At 41.7% G+C, this 23813-nt stretch overlaps 1 protein-coding gene across 2 annotated transcripts; it reads right to left on the reverse strand.

Moving 5' to 3' along the window:
• Positions 1–396: 396 nt before the first annotated feature.
• DUSP3 (dual specificity phosphatase 3) lies at positions 397–23813 on the reverse strand. 2 transcript variants are annotated; one of them, XM_084616082.1, is made up of 3 exons: positions 23366–23813; positions 12854–13080; positions 397–7180 (listed from the first exon to the last, which is right to left on the reverse strand). In XM_084616082.1, exons 1-3 carry the CDS (start codon positions 23725–23727, stop codon positions 6975–6977), a joined length of 795 nt encoding a protein of 264 aa, XP_084472208.1. In that variant the 5' UTR covers positions 23728–23813; the 3' UTR covers positions 397–6974. The 2 variants fall into 2 exon arrangements, with proteins under 2 accessions (XP_084472208.1, XP_084472209.1); XM_084616083.1 differs by having other exon boundaries at positions 6972–7180; positions 12849–13080.

Genomic DNA, 23813 nt, shown 5'->3' on the forward strand with positions numbered 1-23813 from the left:
CCATGGGAGTTCTGTGCTTATCACTTTTGCCATTGTTCTTCCAAACAGAATAAATATGCATTATTAATTATCCCACATATATCTGCATACAGCTCTGACAGCCAGGAAAGAGAGACCATTTGTTCAGCCATTATGGATACAACTTTGAGATATCATTTCTGAATTGCAAGCAGTGAGGAGAGAGGATTTGTGGGAGGAGTAAGAAATAAGCAAGCCAAGGCCCTAAAAGAGATGCCATGACGCAGATGAGATTCAGCAGTGAGGAAAGGGGTTACAGCAACTCTATGAAAAAGAGCTCCCTGCTCCACAAAAATGTTCCATCCTTGGTTCTCTCTTCTCCTCCCTTTCTCTCACACACCCAAAAAAGAAAAGAAAAACAACCAACTTTTTGGGGGGTTAAGATTTGTAGATTTTATTTACTTGGGGGATTTCTACAGTAACACCAGGGGAAACCACTGCTTACATTGAGCGCTTTCTACACCAGCTGTGAGGTGCCCAGAGGTGTATTCTCAGTGCAGATTTAAACCACGACAGCAATGAGACAATGCTTAGACTTGCAGAATAAAAGATCACAAATGGGTAACCCAAGTTCACAGCCTAGCCCCATCCAGCTGCTTGAAGTTCTGCAGTTTAATCTGTTTGGTGGCAAAGTCTCATTTTTCAGGTTCTCTCTCCCCTTGCCTCCAGTAGAAGCAGAGCCTAAATCCTGTGCTGCAGAAGATATCAATACTGTCCATTCACACTCTTGGTGTTGCTATTCACAAGTCTTAATAAGCTATGTGCAAACACTCAGCTGCCAGCACACATGCCCACTTAAAGATGCATGGCCTACTCTTCTGAGATTAAGGGTGCTCAGTATTTTTATGAACTCAGTGGCAGTGGAGGTGCTCAGCACCTCTGAAAATCAGCTCACTGCAATTCAGCTCTCAAAAATCCATATCTGCTCTGCTATATTTTTTCACCTTTGATTCTTTTTAAGTGGTAGTTACAGCACATAATGTAACAAGTACGACTTGGAAAGCTTTGTTTGTGGCCAGCATCTGAGATGGAAGAAAGGGACTGGTGCACCACAGAAAAGGGGGCAGAGTCCCCTTTTCATGAAATTATAAACATCTTAGCTGTGCCTAAAAACTGACTTTGTGTTTAATAAAGTAGAAAATTGTTCAGTGTTTTGAAAATGTAAGCTACAATCAATGTGGATTTGGGTAATTAACTTACAAACGTTTAATTTCAATTGACAGGTGCTGACATCTTATAGCAATTGGCATAATTTGAGACACTAGCAGGACACACTAAGCTCAGTCCCAAATGCTGCAGCTTTTCAGCAATGTGGGAGGCTTGTGATGAAATTTTAAAAAGTCTTATTTTTGAACAGTTGATTCCTGGAAAGAACATTTCTGCCCAGACTGCAACAAGGGGAAGTGGAGGGAGCTTTAACAGAACTGCTAAATCAGGGCTGTTCCAGCATTTCCAAAATGAGCTACTTTTTTGATTAATAAACACATTTTCATTTTGCGTTTAGGACAGATCCTCCCCTTTTCTGCCCTTTTGCATTTTTACAGAATGTGCCAATAAGTAGCAGGTAACCTGTGGGGATTGAACCCAGATTGTGTGTGTACAGAACCCAGGTGATTGTGCAAGTTGTTTGAGTATTCTCTTAATGTCCATAGAAATCATATTCTACTGAGAACCTCTCTTCAGGTGTGAGGCAGCTCTTCTCATTTGCTGTAATTATGGCCATCTGTGACATTCCCCTTGAGGACTGCTGCAATTCCATGCAAATTACACCGTAATGTTCATCATGCCAACTGCACCATACAGACTTTATTGCACATTGCTCAAACATATTTGGGGTTGGTGTTTTTTTTTTTTTTTTTTTTGCAAAACACCACAACACACTGTACAGAACAAACAATTTAACTCTGGTAATTTATTTTGTCACATCACAAAACATGAGCATTGTACATTTGATTTTTCTAATTGGAGTGATCCCCACATAATGGAATAAAACTCCTCTTACTGAACACCAGGAGCTCCAACCAAGATAGAGGAAAAGAACCTGCTCGCTACATAACTTTGTGCCCTGTACATTTTCCTCTCTAGTACCCTGTACAGAAAGCTGTCTTCCAACTCCAGTAGTACAGGAGCCTTAAAGTGTACACGAAAGGAGATAAGAATGGCTCGTTGACAAACCTGTACAATTGCTAATCCCACTGGATGGAAACAGAGAGCGGAGATATTCAACAGAAAGCCAGTGCAGGTTCTGTTTGTATAGATCAGTACCATTTAGCTAGATCTATAGGTATAGATCAGGATTTTTTTTTAGAAGTTTGTGGGTGGTACTAACAGCTTCAAAGTTACATTTTAGACTTTCAATTCCAAATTCCCATAGAAAACACTGTAGGGCAGAAGCTGCCCATTTATGTTTAGGGTTGGGATATCACAGAACACGAGGTTTCCAATTTCCAATAATAAACGCATGGAAGTTACCACCTAGGTCTGTTCTATTTTCAGTTTTACACATTGGCAGAGCCCATGACATGGATGCATGAACAAAATTATTTTAGCGCAGTCAAACTAGTAATACTAATTTTAATGAAACTGGAGAAAGTAAAATTCCTGCTGTTTGTACTCACGCCTGCATCAGGGATTTTAACTGGCCCTGACCAAGAGAGAGTTCATTGTAAATATTTAAATGACTATAAAGCATTGCCACTCTCACACCTATTGTAATGATTCCTTCTTGTCAGAAGGAACATACATGTGACAGAAGATTTTCAAGTCAAAGATTGCATAATACTCAGCATTTATATAGTGCTTTTAATCTTCAAAGTACTTTCTAACCATTAATTAATCTTCAACATCCCTGTGAGGTAGGTAAGTATTGTTTCCATTTTATAGGAGAAAGGTGACCAGCCCAGTGTCATACAATGAGTCCAAATGGAATTGGAACACAGTAGTTACTGGCTACTAGTCCTCCATTCAGAGCCTACCTCTCAAATTCTGAACTAGTTTTGCAAAATGTTTGCCATTTACAGGAAACCACTTGTTCACCGTACACAGTTGCAACGGCACCCATTCATGAACTAATTTCTGGCTGTACTACGTGTTGCTGTAGTGTAACATGCAGAACTGTTGCAGTTCTGTTGTAAACAGCTGTGTCTTAGTTGCATGGCCCAAGGATGACGACAACAAAAAAGTACAAAAAGGTTTCTGACTATTGAAGTCCCACACCTCATACTCTTCTCTAAATTATAAACCCTGCCCCTGTAGTAGTGAAATGGCTAGGACATTTTTGGTTCAGTCTAAAGCATGAGAACAGTCTTTGCAAACAACGATAATATTTTAGAGGACTCAGTACTTATTGGAGTTGCTTTTTTAGTAAACAACCAAACAAACCCAAAACATTCCTGCAAAGCAAAAAGCAATTGCTTTTGTTCTTGTTATTTTGGATCTGGCATGGCAGATTTACTTGCTCTGTGACAGGTTTGTATCCTGAAGAGACATCCTCCCTTCTCCAAAGCTCTAACTCTATCTACTCTGACAAAAAGCAAAGTGCTGTTATTTAGAGATAAAACTTTTATCAACAAATCCAGAAGAGGCATTCTTAGTTACAGCTAAAAGAGTTTTATCACTGGTACTGCACCATGTTACTACTTACCTACTCTTCTGTGCTTAAAAATATCTTTCTCAATGGTCACTCCAGTAAGGAACACACAGCAGCAGCTGGCAGCTCCACTCCAGTTTCAGTAAAAAGGCACAGTATTTTTTTTGGTACTTTGTCAATTTCGTCTTATGATGGAGGAAATCTCTATTTTTTCCCTTTTAATAAGATCTGGCACCTACAGTCAAAGAGATGCACTAAGAAGCATAACATGATTATGGAATTAAATTTAGAACTAAGAGCTCTTCTCAGACAGCTGCAATCTGCAGAATACTATGCAACATTAAAGGGCTTAAACTGGAAGAACAGATGAAAGACTGGAGGAGCACATGTGACATCACAAGTTATACTCTTAACTATACTTTTCAAGTGGCAAAGAGTCCTGCGGCACCTTATAGACTAACAGACGTATTGGAGCATAAGCTTTCGTGGGTGAATACGTCTCCAATACATCTGTTAGTCTATAAGGTGCCACAGGACTCTTTGCCACTGTTACAGATCCAGACCAACACGGCTACCCTTTTTACACTTTTCAAGAGTATGAGCAGAACAAGAAACAAGGAATCAGTTTTATGTATGAATCAAAGTACTCAGTAACTCACTATAGGATATAATGTTTCAGAGCTTGCTTTTGGGTTAATTCATTTCCCACAGGCATCTGTCATTCATCCTCAACAGGTACCACATCTGCCAAGGTTGAACACTGAAGACCTGGTTCTGATCTCATTTACACTGGGGTAAATCAGATGTTATGCCACTGAAATTAGTGATATTACACCACTGCAAATGAACTCTGAAAAGGTCCTATAAAAGAAGAAAAATATGGAGATATTTTTCATATCTTTCTTGATTTCCAGTTCATTTTAGTCATATGCCAACAGCAAGCAGCAATCTCTCCACCTGCTTTTAGGTGGTTCATTAAGACAATACAGAGCTGTGCAAATCCTATCATCACCACAAAGCAGATGGACTCTACTATTCCAACAAAAAATACTGAGATCCTTCCTGGATGTTTCTGATCACACTCCCACTAACTAAACAGATCAATCCAGGAGCATCTGTGGAATAAAAAAAATCTAATACCTAATAATAATTTCTTTTTAGATCACTCATTGGGTTGGAGCCCTAGCTTCTAAATACCAATCAAAGCCAAAGAGACAGAGAGAGTGTGTTTTCTATATTATTTTGATTCATATTTGCAATACACTGATGTAGGTAAAGAGATAAAAGCTCTATTCCATCAAGTAGAAAAACAGCTTTATCTGTAAACAAGATTGTAGTATACAAAATGGAGAATGAGTAATGTAGAAAAGATAAGGTAGGTGCTCCTATTCACCAGCTTTCATAATACCAGAAAAATGGGCAACCAAGGAAATTAAAAGGCAATAGATTTAAAAATCTGATCAACAGGAAAGACTTTTACACAAACATAATTAACATGTGGAACTCACTACCACAATACATGGAAGTCAAGGTTTTTTAAAAAATCAGACATTTATATTGATAGTGAAAAGTATCCCCAAATGCATTAGATATGATAAAATTCTATAAAGGTTGTAATTCAGCGCAAATGCCGAATCACTAAATGCACAGGATTCAGTAGATGGAATTCAGTACATACTTACCCTATGTGCTGATTGTTCCATAATCATCCATTATGAGGCCATTTTTCTGTGGAAGCATCTGGAACTAGCTGCTGACAGAGACACAGTATGGTGCTAGCTGGACTACTTGTTTGGCTATACCTATCCTATGCAAAGAAACTGAAGCAAGCCCTGTTTTTGACTAGAGAAGTCACATGTGGAGTTATAGGCCAAGTGACCCAACCCACAACTTTCTTGAAACCAAACAGTGTAAAAATATTAAAATAAAAATAGATCAGGAAATAACACACGGTTAAAAAAATCGAATACATAAAAAGAACAACCTAGTGCTGGGCACTCTGTGCATCAATAATACAAGAGGTTTTCCTGTTAATACATAAAACCACACAGAAAAACTGAACAAGTATGTGCAGGGTTCTGATAGCATTACCAACAACTCTGTGGGTGCACCGGTGAGGCCCTGAGTACATGTACAGCACTGTGCTAGTTTTTAAAGTTATGTTTGCACACTCAGCCAACATACACATGGTAAACGAAGCAGTTCCCTCTCCAGATACTGCAGTGACTCAATGAGGCAGTGTCTAAGAGAGGCCAAAGATATCAACCACTTGGAAGTAAATGTTTGCCATGCCCATGTGAGGGACAACAGGGCTCATTTCTGTTTAAACACAAACAGTGCAATCCTACTTCAAGCCAGAATGTGCTGTCCCTTACAATGGGCAACTTACAATAAGCAATCAGCATGTGTGCTTCTTGAAGGGAAAACATTTCAGTGAGGAGAAAGATTTCAGGTTCAAGCTTTCCAGGGGCAATATAAATAATAGTGAGGTTAAAAAAAAAAAAAAGAACCTGAAATTCACCTAAATCCCTCATGAGCAGCCAATTCATATTGTGTGTGTCTTCTGTTCAGGTTCTTATACCACACCAAGTATCAATATACCTAAGCACTCCCATTCTCTGCTCCTCACTTTCAATTCTGTCCTTTGATACTGGCTCTCTATATTTTACTTTTCCTTCTGAATTTTAAGATGAAAAAATACAGCATTTTTGTTTCTACTTAATAATAAACACAAATAACAGATATACAAACTCTATTTACAAGGGTACTTGTATTAACATCAGACTCTGGATGGCTTTACTGCCACACTCAAGCCCTGTATGTATACTGTATTGTATATATCCATACCACACACAAAGCTATACACACTAATAGGGGAGAGTGCAGACTTTAGGCACCTGTGAGTGTGTGAAATACACTTTTAAAAATACAGTACTTCAATTAAAAGCAAGTGAAGGGAGGTGCGTTTCTGCTCTTGGGCACCCATGTGGCTGAGCTGCATGGATGGGATTCAAGAACATGAAGCTTAAATAAATGACATCCAAAGTCAATGCGAAGCACATTATGTCATGGGACCTCCAGTGGGCTCTGAAACAAACACATGTGATGACAGCTGATACATTGTTGGAGTTATCCCTCTAAAGAGCTTTCTTTAGTGCAACAACTCCTAGGAGTGATGGAGCTTTGTGCTATTTTAAAGGACAGACCCAGACATGTGGGAGATACTTTCACTAGACAAGGAGAAGGGACTCTGCCTCCCTCACACCACATGACCTAGCCTAGCCGTTTGATTTTGGGTATCTAAAGCACCTAACGTGCACCCTTTGACAGTTCGGAGAGCCCTTCTGAGAAAATGCAGCTCCTCAGTTTAGGGCTTCAGTTTGCCCTCCTTCACTAATCTCTCATTGAGCTGGCAGAGCTGTTTCAGGAAGCCATCATTGGGCCCAATCTCCCGCTTCTGCCGGACAGCGCTCACAGCGGACTTGACCTCCATGTTCTGGCGAAGCATCAGATAAGCAATGACCAGTGTCGGGGAGCGGCTGTAGCCTTCACGGCAATGCACAAATACCCGGCCTGTACAGGGAGAACATACAGAAAACAACAAATTATAACTCGGAAGCACTACAGAAACACCTTTGATGGAAAGATGAATGAACAGAGTAACACTGGTCCTTCAGCAACCCAATGACTGAATTTTGAATGGTCTCAGCTAGAAGACAGGTACTGTGTCTCTGTTAGCAGCCACGTTACCATCCAGCAGACTGCAAAACAATTACACATTATAAACACCTGTACAAATTAAAGCAGAAAATACCATATTTGTTTCCAAAGAGAGAGGAATTGGACTCCTTCCATTTGCTAAGTTCCTGCAATCTTTCAGTCTAGAATAAGGGTAGCAGCCTGCAGGACTCCCTAACTTCATCTTCTGCAGAAGAACCAATGTGGTAGAGAAATTAAAAACACAGAATTAAAAGTATGCAAGGCTGCAGATGCATGGTATAAACAGAGACTTAGTTGTTGTTTGGATATAACATTTCACAAAACAAGATACACATCCTTTACGCTGCAATCCTAGCACTTCCTATGTCTCTACCTCAGTTACACCTTCCCCTGCTACTGCCACATCAGCATGTATCAGAGTAGCAGCCCCATTAGTCTGTATCCGCAAAAAGAAAAGGAGGACTTGTGGCACCTTAGAGACTAACACATTTATTTCATGCATCCAATGAAGTGAGCTGTAGCTCACGAAAGCTTATGCTCAAATAAATTGGTTAGTCTCTAAGGTGCCACAAGTCCTCCTTTTCTATGAGCATGAAAGCACTCTCATTTTAGAGAAGCTGCCTGTTCAGCTTACAGGATACAAATGAAGGTGCTGACTATGCAGCACCAATAGCCAGCAGAACCCAGTTACAAAACATACCTGCACCAAGAGCACACAGAATGCAGCCAGCTGACTGATACAGGATTCTGAATGCTATTACTCCAGCTATTTGTGGGGAATGTGCTGTAGATAAATAACCAAAAAGAAATTAAATAAAATATCACCTCCCTTCTCCCTGTTTGAAATCTGGCCCAAGCTGGTTTGCTCTCAGGTGGCTTCTCACTGGCCCATGTTTCTAAAGACAGACCCTCTCCCTAAACACAGGGGAGATGGGAGATGCTGACCCAAACAAACCCATTGCAGAAGCAAGAGGACAGAGGAATCACACATTTCTCTCATAAAGAAAAGGAGGACTTGTGGCACTTTAGAGACCAAGAAATTTATTTGAGCATAAGCTTTTGTGAGCTACAACTCACTTCATCGGATGCATGAAAGCCAGTTTACTTTGAACTGCAGCAGAGAAAAGGCTCTTAGCATATTTGCCTTGGGCTATTGAGATCCTTGAGGGAATTTTTTAGGAACATCAGCATTGCAACCTTTGTGTTAATTTAAAGGCTGATCTCCTAACCACTCTCCTTTATGTCTATAATATTTATTATTGGAACTCGGTGCCACTTCCCTTTCCATCGTTGCTCATCATTGCAGTATTGGAGAAAAGTTATCACTATCCCTCCAGGAACCAAAGAGAGGATAGGTTTCAGAGTAGCAGCCGTGTTAGTCTGTATTCGCAAAAAGAAAAGGAGTACTTGTGGCACCTTAGAGACTACAATCCTGTTCTGATAGTGACTATCACCTCCAGAGAAAGGGAAGTGCCTAGAAAATGTAAAAGGAAACTTAGTTTGATAGCATCCTGTCTGGCAAGAACTCACTTATCAATAGCTGGGATGTGAAATCCTCACTTCTGTATTGTTTTGTCATTATAGTTCCCACTTTGCTATTGCTTGTCTGTATAATCTCTGTCTGGTTCTGTGATTGTTTCTGTCTGCTGTATAATTAATTTTTCTGGGTGTAAACTAATTAAGGTGGTGGGATAGAATTGGTTAAATAATCATGTTACACTATGTTAGGATTGGTTAGTTAAATTTCAGGAAAATGATTGGTTAAGGTATAGCTAAGCAGAACTTAAGTTTTACTATATAGTCTGCAGTCAATCAGGAAGTGGGTGGGTGTGTGTGTGGGGAAAATGGGAACAGGGAATGGGGGTGGGGAAATTGGAATCATCTTTGGCTAAGGGCAGGAAGGGAACAGGGACACAGGTGTAAGATCTGTGGTGTGGATAGTGACTTGTCTGAAAAAGGAAGGGGGGTGAAGCCAATTAACTCCCTGCCCTACCATACAATACAAATAATTTTAATAATGGATTCATTTAATAACTGGAATGGACCTTTAACCTAGTTAAAAATCTATTAGTTTTTGGATAATAACTAGACTGGTAGGTCAGAAGTTGCTTAACAGCACCTGAGACTTAAGGAGCCCCATCAGAATTAACAAAGGCACTGACAAATGACTGAACATTCAGAGTCATTTTGTCACTGGTATTCACATTTCTGTGAGCACTATCCAAATTGACCAGGTGCAGCAGGACTTCCGTGCCTCTGTTACAGTTCACCCCAATTGCCTGAACCTGCTAAACTCTCCTTGCTGGTGCAGGCCTGTTTCTCTGGCTCACAAAGCTACTAGGAAGAGGTAAATTCTTGCTTTTGGAATTCATCAGATTGATCAAACTGTAAACTGTCAATCCCTTAACCCCCTACCAAAAAATAAAAATATGCCAAAGGCAGATCCCCCTGGACTCCCTAGAAAGAGTTCTCTCTCCCCCTCTGCAAAAGACTCTTCAGCTGTTCAGATGTGGGCTGAGAAAGTCATTGGGAGCATGTGAAGAAATATGAAGTAAGTAGAAATAATGAGTTGATGAGAAGCACAAGCTGACCTACTGCACTCTGTACTTCCAAGCTTTCAGTATAGAGGAGGCCCATGTTACAAGCTTTTGCTTTGCAGCATCGCTAAGCTTATCTCAAGTTTTCCTGGGACTCTGGGGAGCAGCAAGGTATCTAATATTATACCAGAACTTCCATTTGAAAATGTTTAAGATAATTTGGTGCAGCAGAAATTCCAGGGGGCACATACCATAACCAGATAATCCATCTGAAGTGAGAGTTCTCAGAGCTAAAAATCTCATGACTCAGGGATTGTTTCTTTTAACCAAGCAGCAGTCTGTTTATTCAAACCAGACATCTTTTATCTATGTTCTGATCCTCTGACCAGTGACAGTGTTTGGAACCAGCACGGAAAAGTGTCACCCTTTCCCTCTCTCTTTAATAAAGTCCCAAAGAAGTGTTTAATCTGAGAAGCTGCTACACCAATTCCCAGTTACCATTTCTTCTTGCTCAGAAACCCTCTGGCGTTACTACAATACCTTCTGCAGACTCTTTTGGATTACTCAGCACTCAACTTGCTTTATACCTTCAAAGCACTGAACAAACATTAATTAATGCCCTTACAATTTCACTCATACTAAGGACTGTCACATTCAACTCTAGAGTAGATTAACCCTGCCCTCTGTACAAGCACTGGGGCCTTGGTAAAGTCTATAATCTTCTCCTGATGAGGAAATTGTACAGATAGGCCAAATTCATGTCTGTCTAGAGGCCATCTCAATTGGTGTAATTTATACCTTCTTCTGTACCACGCCCTCATGTGTATATTACAGAATCTTAGACTGTGTAATTTACACCCAATCCTACATGCCATCTCCAAATTTAGCCCACTAAGAATAAAAGAGTAAATTGATACATCTCACTTCACATCTGGCCCCATGATGAGTAAAGCAATGAGCAGGGCATTCTAAGGGCATGTACAGGAGACCCTAGAGGAAAAAGAAGCAGCACTGAGTCAGTTGTGTTAAAATATCTAAAAATGTCAGCGATTCCCCTAATATGCATAAAACCTGCTGCCTTCGCGCTGGAGTTTTTGGTCCTTATCTTCTGTCCTACTTTCTGAGCATTCATGCTACATCTAAAGATGACCAAGTAAACAACAGAGGAACAATGAATCAAATCCTAAAAAGTCTGCCTGTTTTTGGTGACTGGGGTGCAGATAGTAAATGTAGAAAAGTGTTAATTAATCTGTGAGAAAGGAACCAATTGGGAAAATACTGGTATGACTCCTCATTTCCAGCTGCGGGAAACAGAACATAATTTGCAGGGGGGAAAGAGATTAAATGAAAAGCACTGAAGACAGCAGAATTAACTTTTTTCAAAAAACAACAACTTTTATTGCACAGAAGTCAGCAAAATAAATGGAATACCTTCCTAATATCACTATTCAATGTAGGAAACTGCTGTTGCTGCCACATGGGATGTTATGTGACCACAAATGGGAGAGGAGATGCTTTGTATGATGTGAATGGGAGAGGAGCTGCCCCCAAAACACTCTTTCAAGAGGTTGTCCATACACTGATGGTGTTTATAAAGCTCTGTTTCAAAGCAACAATCATACAGTGCATGGTCAAAGAAAGGTTTGTGAAAACATATTTTAAACCCCTCAGTCCAGGACAGAAGAGTGAACATATGGCATAACAAGTTCCTGAGGCTAAAGGGGGTGGGGGCTGATACACTGGGCTTGGGATATTATCTTATTCCTAGAATTCCTTGCTTCTGGAAAGAACAGAGGGGTGAAAAACAAGGATATTCCCTCTGAGCCTTCTGCAAATAGAGCTGCTGACAGAGGAAACAGCTGCTCAGAATGGATTGGTGGATGAAATCTGTGGATCATAATTTAACTGACTTTAGCTGTATTTGTTTAAAGAGTGTGAAAACTTATGCCCACTGTCAGGATATTGGATAAGGAAAAGGCCATGTTCAGATGCATGGGAGCTTATGATGCAATAATAAAATACCCTTTTTAAAAAAGGGAGAATTCCTTCACAGTCATATAAAATATAATATGCCCACTACCCCTGCTACCAGGAAGAAGAAAAGATCTAGAAATAGATAAGTGAGCTCCTAACTACGGAGAGAATGGGTTTTTAACAATTCACAAACAATAGGGGGCAGGTATTTAAAGATATTTAGATTCCTAGTGGGATTTTCAAAAATACATAGGTGCCTAAGGCTTAAGCCAGGGGTAATCAATTATTTTTTGTCAAGATCCAAATTTCTTGGTCAAGGTATACTCAATGTCCAGACTCCAGAGAAAAGAATATAAAAATAACAACAATAATGATAACAAGTAAATAAAAAGATTTTGCAGTCCGTTCCAAAACATCTTGTGGTCAAGATTTGGCCTGCAGTCTACATAGTGACTACCTCTGCCCTATGCTAAGAAATTATCCACTCTTGCATGTGTTATTTGCATTTAATCTGCATCTCTAATATTAGCTTGTGACTTGAGTGTTGCATTTTGCAATGTTCATCCTGACTCTGATTTATGATTTTTACTGTCTTGAATTAGTGTTTGGGTCCTGCATTACTTTCCAGATTTTCCATTCTGATCCACTAATATGTTCAGGAAATATTAAAGCCTCTCTTCCTAGCACAGCATTTCCAATATTATTTTCCTTTACACTTTCATTGCTAAGATGCCCTAGCTGTTTTACTCTCCCCAAATCACCCACTGTTGTGGCAGTTTTCCATTGTTTCATACATTGCGGGGCTCTGTTCATAGAGAGCAAATTCTTCATTGTATATTCAAGTGCCCGAAACTCCTCACCAAGAGGTCTAAGTCCTAATCTGAATGCTTTGGTTTCTGTTCTACTGAAAAACTGAGGAAAGAAAAAAGGAATATTTTAAACAATGAAACAAATGGCCAGTAAATTCACATACTGAATAGAAAACAGGGCAGAGAGACTCTTGGAGATACCTTACCATCCTTCTGGGACAGCGCACTGTCAATAAAGTCAGCTGCCTCCTCAAAATAGCGACTGAGGTTAAATTCTTGGGTATCATTAGCTTTAATGCCATGGTAGGTGATGCCTGTGCCTTCGTAGAACTCTGCATTAGTGTTCACATGCATGAAGGATTTCCCCTCAGCTGCGTTCAGGATGTGGGTGATGCCCAGGCGCTGCAGTCTCATGATATTCTTGGCTATGAACCTGGAAAGTAAGAAGTATCAAGAAAACAATTGGGGCTCAGCAAATCACATAATCAGAGGCCAAACTCTCAGTATTTTCAAGTGCCCTCAGAATCTATAACAAAGCCCCCTGCTGTCCACAGAATCATAGAAACGTAGGACTGAATGGGTCATTTAGTTCAGTCCCCTGCACTGAAGCAGGGCTCAGTATTAACTAGACCATCCCCGACAGGTGTTTGTGGAATCTCCATCATTGGAAATTTTTAAGAACAGGTTAAACAACCTCCCTTTGTAATTTGTTCCAGTGCTTAACTACTCTTACAGTTAGGAAGTTTTTCCTAATGTCTAATCTAAACTTCCCTTGCTAAATTTAAGATTACTTCTTGTCCTGTCCTCAGTGGTTAAGGAGAATTAATTTATCACTCCCCTCTTTATAACACATGGACTCTTATCACCTTTTTATCTTCTAGGTGCTTACAAATTGATTGTTTGATTATTTGCTCCATTATCTTTCCAGATACCGAAGTTAAACTGACTGGTCTGTAATTCCCTGGGTTGCCCGTATTCCCCTATTTTATAGATAGGTACCATATTGCCCCTTCCCATCCTCCACAAGTTCTCAGGGATATTGCTACTATCTGGTGACAGGTTTCAGAGTAACAGCCGTGTTAGTCTGTATTCGCAAAAAGAACAGGAGGACTTGTGGCACCTTAGAGACTAACCCATTTATTTGAGCATGAGCTTCCACTGCATGCATCCAAGGAAGTGAGCTGTAGCTCACGAAAGCTCATGCTCAAATAAATGGGTTAGTCTCTAAGGTGCCACAAGTCCTCCTGTTCTTCTATCTGGTGATAGTTACTCAACACTCTGCACTCACCAGCGAGTCTCCTACAGATTTTTGTCTCAAAAGTTTATCATATTTTTAGCCCGTTCACACACAAAAGGTTCAATCCTTTGCTCCATATTATTCAATACATATGAAGCTACTGAGAGCTGGTGTGACAACACGTGCTGCAGTGCCAGGATTATACAGCCAGCTCCCTGCTCTCAGTCTCAGCTGAAATCAGCATCTGGCAAAAGATGAACCCGAGCAAAAGGGAGGCTATAATTTTAGGAAAATGGAAACATTTTGAAGTATTTGCCTCATTGTCCATACACTGTAAAAGTCGGTCCACAGCTTATAGGTCCCTTCAGATTCCTCAGTTCTATCAGATACCAAAAAACCCATGGTGGCCAAAAAAAACCCGCCCAACAACCCCCAAAACAAAAAAACATTTCCATCTGCAACTGGCCAGAAGACTGCACCCCTCGTGTCGGGTACAGACCTGGGCATGATGATACATGTGTTCATGCCCTCCACGCTTGATTATCACAATGCATTAAATGTAGGAATGAAGACACATGACCTAAAAAAACTCCAGCTGGTACAAATGGCAAAAGCCCATCTGCATAGCAACACGAGCGACCATGAATCTATCATGACAGTGCCCTACTCTCTGCATTAGAATTTATATTAGGGATAGGCAAAGTAGTTCAAAGGGAAACAGAAACCACCAACATCCTCCATCCCAAATCTTCACCTGCTTTTGGAAACAAAATCATACCAAACTTTCAGGGTTCTGAACCTTTCAGAGAACTCCCCTACTCACCAGCCCCATTTGTGTACATTCATTTTTCAGAAGTCTCATCCAGGACTGGAACCAGAAGAGCTGAACTATGGTGAAAAATCAGCTTTCACCATGTTTCTAGCTGGGTCTGGAAGCACAAATCTCATGGGAAAGCTGCTTCTCTCAAGAGCCCTGGCCTCATTTAGCAGACACAAGAGGTTTTAATAGTGGTTGAGCTTTAGATAAACATATGTGCAGTATATTTTTGGATGGATTTCTAAGTTCTGGCAAGGTGCCCACAGCTTTTAGGTGGACGCCTTTTTATTAGAAATCTAAATAGATAAATAAAATCTGAATTAGTAAACTGTACCCAAACTGAACCCACACTCTGGATTTTGAGGTTCCCCAGAAATTAGCTCACAGTTACCACATAATAAAATGTTAGATAATGAACATATAAACCTTATCCTTTTCCCCTGTGACTGTTCCCCTTTTTCAATGAGTGCACATTGCAGATGAATCCTCATGTGTGAGCAAATTTTCTACATGTTCTGCCATATGTACCCAATAATCATGGCAATGGGCCATATCATTTTAAAGACTTTCATCTATTAGCCAAACAAAAGTTGGCTAATTTTCTGTCTGGCAGGATAACAGCTGTGCCAGGGGATAAGCCTCAATGCCAGGGGAATTCTACTTGGAACAAAATAGTAAATGCTATAAAAACAAGGCCAAAAGAAAAAAATGTTCATTCTGTAGTGTATGCCTTGTCCTTTCTTCTCATACCTGACATTTGTATTGATGGAAGTCCTTTGGGTTTTGAAGGAATAAGAGAGCTTTAAGGACAGTAGGAACTCCTGTGTCTGAGAACCACAGACTAGGTTATCAATAACACTAGAGGCTGGTCTCTAATCCTTACACAGTGAATGAGTTTGAGAGTTATACCTAAGGTTCTTATCAGTACACTTAGCGGAAGCACAGAGCAAAGCTTGGCCTCTGCTTATTGTAGAATAAATAAATCCATTTTCAAACAGTCCCAGAAAATCCCACTTCCTACATTTCAGTTTCATTGTATTGCCCTCAAACATTGGCTCCTGAGAAACAGAGCAAGGAGGTGGTCTCTGGGAAAGGAAAGCAGGATCAGCTTCTTTTCCCCTAAGAAGCTCATGGAATCTTATCTGCTCTGAATATGGAACTCTCCCCATTCTAGCCCTGTAATATTACAATAGCTGTTACCTGAGTGTGTCTTTCTTCCTACCATAGATCACTTTTACCTTCCACAAAATTCAAGTCCTAAAGGCACATATGGCAGCAGTTAATGGTAAATAGTCCTAAGTAAGACTGTAATGCAACATCACTCATGCAGCCAGCCAACCCAACAAATAAAGAGTTATAGTCCAAGCCTTGCTACAAGACAGAATTCACTAATAATTTCTCCATTCTGCCTACCACTATCCCCAGTGACAGCACAACTCAATTCTTATTGGGATATTCATACACATCAATTTTCTTTTCACCACCTCTACCAACAGCTTAATCATGTGAGCAACACACCAACAAAAGGTTTCAGAGGAGCAGCCGTGTTAGTCTGTATTCGCAAAAAGAAAAGGAGGACTTGTGGCACCTCAGAGACTAACCAATTTATTAGAGCATGAGCTTTCGTGAGCTACAGCTCACTTGCATCTGATGAAGTGAGCTGTAGCTCACGAAAGCTTATGCTCTAATAAATTGGTTAGTCTCTAAGGTGCCACAAGTCCTCCTTTTCTTTTTACACCAACAAAAGATTAACTCTGCCCTATAATTAGTGGGCAGCCATTAACAACTCATTTATCTTAGCCTGCCTATTGCCATGGGATGACAGGCCCAAATACATACACTTTCTACATACAATAAATGCAGGATAAACTGAAGTGTACTTCCAGTTGGAACAAGTACTTTCTAAAATTCCCCTACTCAGATGGGCACCATGAACCAGACTCAGACGTCCTTAGCAAGATCTTGTTACCAAATACATATTCTGGAGATGTGGCTTGAGGTGCTTATAGGTTTTCAAAACACAGTTTGAAATACAACACTGTTTCTCTGCCAGCAGTGCAGAAGAGATGCTGTTACATATGCAAGATTTGCTTGCTTTTTGACAGAACAGCAATTTTCACAGGACACAGATTTCGGCAGTAAAAAAGGAAAAAAAAAAAAAAAAAAAAAGATAAATGGTCCATGTCAGCACAGGGCCAGATGAGGGGGAAATGCAAACACACAAACCAATAGGCTGAAGAGCGTTCTGTACATTTACTTTTCTATGCCAGAACATCAGTGTCTGCTCCCAGCCTGACTCTGAGCATATTATTCTTTAAAATGCTTTGGACATATTTGAGAAATGTGTATTAAGATTATCGACTGCAGCTCACTGTAAGTTAAAAAAAACCCCTCACATCTAGAGCCCTGAAAATCTGCGGATATCTGCTTTATATCCATCCGTGGACCATGTTTGCAGGTTTGGACAGATGCAGGGCTCTAATCACATCCACATTAATATCCTGTAGCCCTAAGATACAGGAGATCTGGCTCTCAGACATTAATACATGCATTGGGAAAGCCTTAAACATATCCTGTTCTTTTTTAATGCTATTCAGATAGGAATTTATGATTCATTGGTACTAGTCAGAAACAATTATTTTCTGTGAAGTACCTCCTGGAGATGCAATTCAAAACAGTGTTAACACGAGGAAAATGTTGAAATTTGTTCAGTAGACTGAGGATGATCTAGAAAAATTCTGTAATCACAGAAGCTGGTTTAGATTTCATGCTGTATTTTGAATTATTCTGCTGACTTATTATCTGAAAAATATATAATTGTACTGGTCAGAAACCTGTGCAATAGTGTTTACCCTTTGTTTTGAACCTCTGTTTTGAGAAACTGGTCCTCTCTGAATGGTTAGGACTGTCTGAATATGCTTTTCAGTTATTATCCTTCGCTGTTTTATCTTTGTGTTTTCATCAATTATTTCCTTCATCTATTATATGCGAGGTCTGTTCAGGCCTAATTTTAAAGCCTGACCTGAACTCAACTAGACCCACAGCCCATCCAAACATGACCCAAGCCCGAGAGAGTTAGTCATCTCATTTTCAGACCCAGCCCAAGCCCAGCTCGACACTTCCCCCCGAACCTGTATTACCACTGCCACTTGGTCTGGTAAAGGCTTTCTGCTCCCATGCCTATGATCTGTCTCCGGCCACCTCATGCCCATGAAGTCAGTACAGCCGCAGATGTGTGACCCCTCCAGCTGGCCACCGCCGCCGCACTGGACTGTGTGTGCTGCAGAGGGAATGACACTGCTACTCGTCAGCCCACTCACACCACAGTGCAGCAAAGAGGTGGTGGCCCGCAGGAGTGGGGCAAGCAGCTGCCACCACATAGAGCCGGCAGGCAGAAGGAGGTCATCAGAGATTACCTGACCCAAGCCAGTGAGTGGTGGGTTGTTTTCAGACCCAACCAGACCTGAACCCAAAATTTGCTGGGTTCAAGTCAGGTTACAAGACTCCATATTATATGGAAAATTTAGTGCTTTGGCACTAAGTCACACTACAGAGGGACTGTTCATATTGCATTGTCTATGTTCCAATTTAATCTCACCTTTCTGAATTTCTGAGCTAAGTGAGATCCCTGAATATTCTAACACCACGCCCATTTTTAGCTCTGGATGATTCATTCACAAGAAAAAACAGACATACCACAATGTGAAATAGTCCAGTAGGTTTCAATCAAAAGTTTATTCTGAATCCAGCTCAGATATTTTCATCCATCTGTTTGAATCCTGTTGCCTACATGCCACTCACTGGGCTTGCGATTTCCCTGTGTCTGAAACCCTGCAGGGACGTGTCTGCTCTAGGAAAAAAAAATTTTTTAAGTGCTTCCACTGGGCAGTGATAAATCAGGCGATCTATCCCAAGAAGGAAGTGATCCATCCAGATCAGGGTTGATGCTTCAGTGTCAGAGCAAATAATCAAGTCACTTCATTCTCCTTGGGAGAACATTTGCCGTACTGCTGTCCAGCACTATCTTGCTGCAACGTTTGCAAAGTGCTTTTGACAACAACTCAGGAGGCATCAGAGACAAGGATTACATGAGGGCCAAAAGCAAGCCGTGAACCATTCAACCCATCTCAATTCACACAGACTATCAGTGCACCATCACTTAGCTAGATTTTTTTTACATTTGTTACTTAGTAAGAATGAAGACTCAACTGGTTCTATTGTAATGTAAGATAGGACTCCAGATTTCTTCATATGGACTTGCTATACAACCTGAATTGTTAGAATTAGAACAATCATATAACAGAACATTTTTGCAGGACATAGTTTGTATGAGCTATTATGGTTGATTTAATAAGTTAAATAGACACAGAAAGTTACTTTGGGGAAAGATTTTATCAAATTAATTGGAGATCTGACCTTTCAGTTCCACAAACAGAATAAATAACTGCTTTCATTTGTCAACACATTCACACCGTTCTGACATTCTGTACTGCCACATAAGAGCAATACAAAACTTACACAGAAATCACGCTATACCATCGTCCTCCACAGTTACTTTGCTGATTGATTTAATGGATTTTGAACAGAGTCTTTAATGATAAGGCAGACATTAAAAAAAGAGAATGTCTGTACAAATGCAATGTCATTAACTTGTACTAACTCCTAGAATCCCCATTTCTACCGTGAAGATTCACGTGTTTGGATAAGGGCTTGTGCCATCCTCAACCTCGCATTACCTTTTGTTTGAACCTGCAGTGAAGTCATAATCCTAGCTTTGTGAAATCACAACATGTTGCTATAGAAATTATGAAATCCCCATTTAAAGGGAAAGTATCTTCAGTCCCTCCGCCCCCCCACAAATTTCTGATCAGCACTATCCACCAGTCCAGGTGTACATACGGCACAGATTTTACATTTTAAGTCTCTTCCCAGAGAGACAAGGTGGGTGAGGTAGTATCTTTTACTGGACCAACTTCTGTTGGTAAGAGAGACAAGCTTTTGAGGTACACAGAGTCTGGCAAAGGGCTCTGGGTATCACAGCCAAATACAAGATCAAACAGCACATATTCTAACTACTTATGCTAAAGCACAGGACCATTCAAGGTGAAGTGGCCTGTTAGCACCCTGCAGTCAAAGGATAAAAAGAAAGGGGAGTTAGTGGGTTGCAGATTGTTGAAATAAGCCATATTTCATTTAATAAAGACACTGGATTTATTGCTTATTTCAACGATCTGTAACCCCTAACCCCCCTCCTTTTTGTTCTATGACTACAGGGGTGTTAATGGGTCACTTCCCCTAGAGTATATGCTATGGGACCATTCATTCTGTCTGATCTTGTATTTAGCTGTGACACTCTGAAGGCTTGTCTTCATGTACAGTGCTACAGTAGCGCAGCTGCTAGCCCTTTAAGCCATGTCTACACTAGCGAGCTTACAGTGGCCCAGCTGTTCTGATGCAGCTGCACCACTGTAAGATCACTCATTTAGCCATTCTGTAAAACCACCACCACAAGCCACGGTAGCTATGTCAGTCCATCGACATAGTGCTGTCTAAGTGGTGCATTGCTCAAGGCATGGATTTCACACCCATGAGCAACGTCATTACACCAACATAGGTCTGTAGTGCAGACCTGGCCTGAGTACCTTTCCAGACCTGAAGAAGAGCTCTGTGTAGCTCAAAAGCTTGTCTCTCTCGCTAACAGACGTTGGTCCAAGATATTACCTCACTCATCTTGTCTCTGTAATATCCTGGAACTTACACGGCTACAACAACTAGGCTCTTACCAGCCTGCCAAAACATGATTCTCCTCTCCCACACACCAAAGGGAAGACGTATGTTCTTTTGCAACAGGCCCTAGAGGCCAGCAAAACATAGGAAATTAGAGTGTATACTGGATTTATACCAAAATGTTGCTCTATCCTGTGGAGTCCTTGCTACTGTTGTGGGACACTGTTCATACACCTTCTACACACCTGATGATCTGATAAGATAACCAAGCGGAGTGCCCCAAGGGTTGGTCCTGTGGCCGGTTTTGTTCAATATCTTCTTTACCGATCTGGAGGATGGCGTGGATTGCACCCTTAGCAAGTTTGCAGATGACACTAAACTGGGAGGAGTGGTAGATACAGTGGAAGGTAGGGGCAGGATACAGAGGGACCTAGACAAATTAGAGGATTAGGCCTTAAGTAATCTGATGAGGTTCAACAAGGACAAGTGCAGAGTCCTGCACTTAGGACAGAAGAATCCCATGCACCGCTACAGACTAGGGACTGAACAGCTAGGCAGCAGTTCCGCAGAAAAGGACCTAGGGGTTACAGTGGATGAGAAGCTGGATACGAGTCAACAGTGTGCCCTTGTTGCCAAGAAGGCTAATGGCATTTTGGGCTGTATAAGTAGGAGCATTGCCAGCAGATCGAGGGATGTGATAATTCCCCTCTATTTGGCATTGGGTAAGGCCTCATCTGGAATACTGTGTCCAGTTTTGGGCCCCACGCTACAAGAAGGATGTGGAAAAACTGGAAAGAGTCCAGGAAAGGGCAACAAAAATGATTAGGGGGCTGGAGCACATGATTTATGAGAAGAGGCTGAAGGAACTGGGATTATTTAGTCTGCAGAAGAGAAGAATGAGGGGGGATTTGATAGCTGCTTTCAACTACCTGAAAGGGGGTTCCAAAGAGGATTGCTCTAGACTGTTCTCAGTGGTACCAGATGACAGAATGAGGAGTAATAGTCTCAAATTGCAGTGGGGGAGGTTTAGGTTGGATATTAGGAAGAACTTTTTCACTAGGAGGGTGGTGAAGCACTGGAATGGGTTACCTAGGGAGGTGGTGAAATCTCCTTCCTTGGAGGTTTTTAAGGTCAGGCTTCGCAAAGCCCTGGCTGGGATGATTTTGTTAGGGATTGGTCCTGCTTTGAGCAGGCTGTTGGACTAGATGACCTCCTGAGGTCCCTTCCAACCCTAAAATTCTATGATTCTATAATAAGACAGAAAATATCATAGTATCACAATAGAAATCTATGGTATGTCCACAGCTTGAATACTGCCCCATCTCAAAAAAGATATATTAATATTGGAAAAAGAACAGAGAAGGGCAAAAAAACTTACAGGTATGGAACAGCTTCCGTATTAGAAGAGATTAAAAAGACTTAGACTGTTCATCTTAGAAAAGAGACAACTAAGATGTGATGTTAAAGGTGTATAAAATTATGAATGGTGTGAAGGAAAAGTGTTATTTACTCCCTTCACATAACAAAAGAACCAGGGGGCACCCTATGAAATTAATAGGCAGCAGTTTTAAAAACCAGCATACGTAAGTATTTCACATACCGCACAGTCAAGCCATGGAACAAACTGCTATGGGATGATGTGAAGGCCAAAAATGTAAGTAGGTTAAAAAAAAGAATTACATAAATTTGTGGAGGATAGGTCCATCAATGGCTATTAGCTAAGATGGGCAGGAACACAACCCCATTTTCTGGGTGTTCCAAAGCCTCCGATGGCTAGAAGCTAGGACTGGACAACAGCAGATGGGGCACTGGAAATTGCCCTGTTCTGTTCATTCCCTCTGGAGCATCTGCCACTGGCCACTGTTGGAACACAGGATAGTTGGCTAGAATGACCATTGGTCTGATACAGTATGGCCATTCTTATGTTCTTATGGACCAAGGCAGAGCTTATTGTGTGTTTAGGATAAAGGTGGAGGTCCTAGTTTTATTTTTATTTGTATTACGTTAGCGCCTACAGACCCACCTTTTGCTATAAAGGGACAGTCCACTCCCCCAAAATCTTAAGTCTAAACAGACAAGACAAAGTTTGAGATGGGAAGCCAAGGCACAGAACAATGTAGTGACTTGCCCAAGGTCTCTCAGAAGGTCAGAAGCAGAGCAGAGAATAGAACCCACAGTTTGGATGGAGTGAATGTAAATACCTTACAATTGAGAACAGGAACAGCCCCAGGCATTTTGCCAGCCAGGGTGGAGAATGTTGTTGGCATCCTAACCCACCTCCAAGCAGCTGAGAGAATTTAAAAAAAAAAAAAAAAAAAAAAGCAAAAAGCCATCTCCTGGGCAAACAACACATTTTCTTGAATATTTGCTCCCATTTCTGTGGAGTGTCTATTGTGGAGCATAGGACTGTAGAACTTGGACTGCAACTCCCAGGACAGCTACACAGGGGGAAGGCTAGTGCGGACACAGTCACATTCAGGTCAGAGCCTAGCCAGCAAGATTTCTCATCCATTTTTAGCCCACTCTTGAATTAGCTTTGACAGCTTTTATTTTAATATCCCTCAGTTCTGGGACTTCAGGGGACCACCAAAACCCTTTAGCAAACACCACAGGGCCCTACAGCTCGGAATACACACACGCAGGCTCCCCTAACTGCAACCTAGGAACCATGGATGTCCAGGGCCACGTAATCCTAACCCACAAACCTTTACTACCCACAACCTCCTAGGCCCCAACCAAGTTCTCACAAATATTCGGATACTGAGTTAGGAGTCGGGAGCCAGACTCCCTAGGTCACCAGCAACCCAGCTTCCCCCGTACCCTCGGCTCACCCAGCCCCCGCCCTCAAATCAGGCCGGTGGGAGCCGTTCACAGCTGTGCTGGCTCGGGAAGTCACTGCCTGGGCCTCCCCCCCGCCAAAGCCGCCCCCGCACTCACGCGTTCCCCACGTGGATGCGGGGCGCCACCTCGTTGCTGTGCGCGCTGGGGAGGCTGTAGCAGCCGCTCCCGTTAGCCAGCAGGTCGTTCAGCTCCTCCACTGAGATCTGATAGTCGGACATGGCCAGATCGAGGCCAGTCCTTGCAGCCCCCACTCTTACTCCGCAGCTCCAGGCAGGGCCTTGCTTCTCTCCCCCCACGAGCGCTGGGCTGAGCCTGATAGGAGGGGCTGGGATCAGCTGGTTCTGCCAGCGACACCCAGCAGCCGGGCACAGACGGGTCACTTTGAGCACGAAAGCTGCACGCCCCGCGGGGGTGATTTTTCCTTGCCCCGCTGCTCCCCGAGTCCCGCTGCCCCCCATCCTGACGCCTCCTCCGGGGGAATCGCGCCCCACTGTCCGTCCCTCCCCTCAGCCCCCGGACAGGGCACCGCAGCCCCGGGAACCGG

This window comes from Lepidochelys olivacea (genome assembly GCF_965140295.1).
Source record: "Lepidochelys olivacea isolate rLepOli2 genome assembly, chromosome: 27".
NCBI lineage: Eukaryota > Metazoa > Chordata > Testudines > Cheloniidae > Lepidochelys > Lepidochelys olivacea.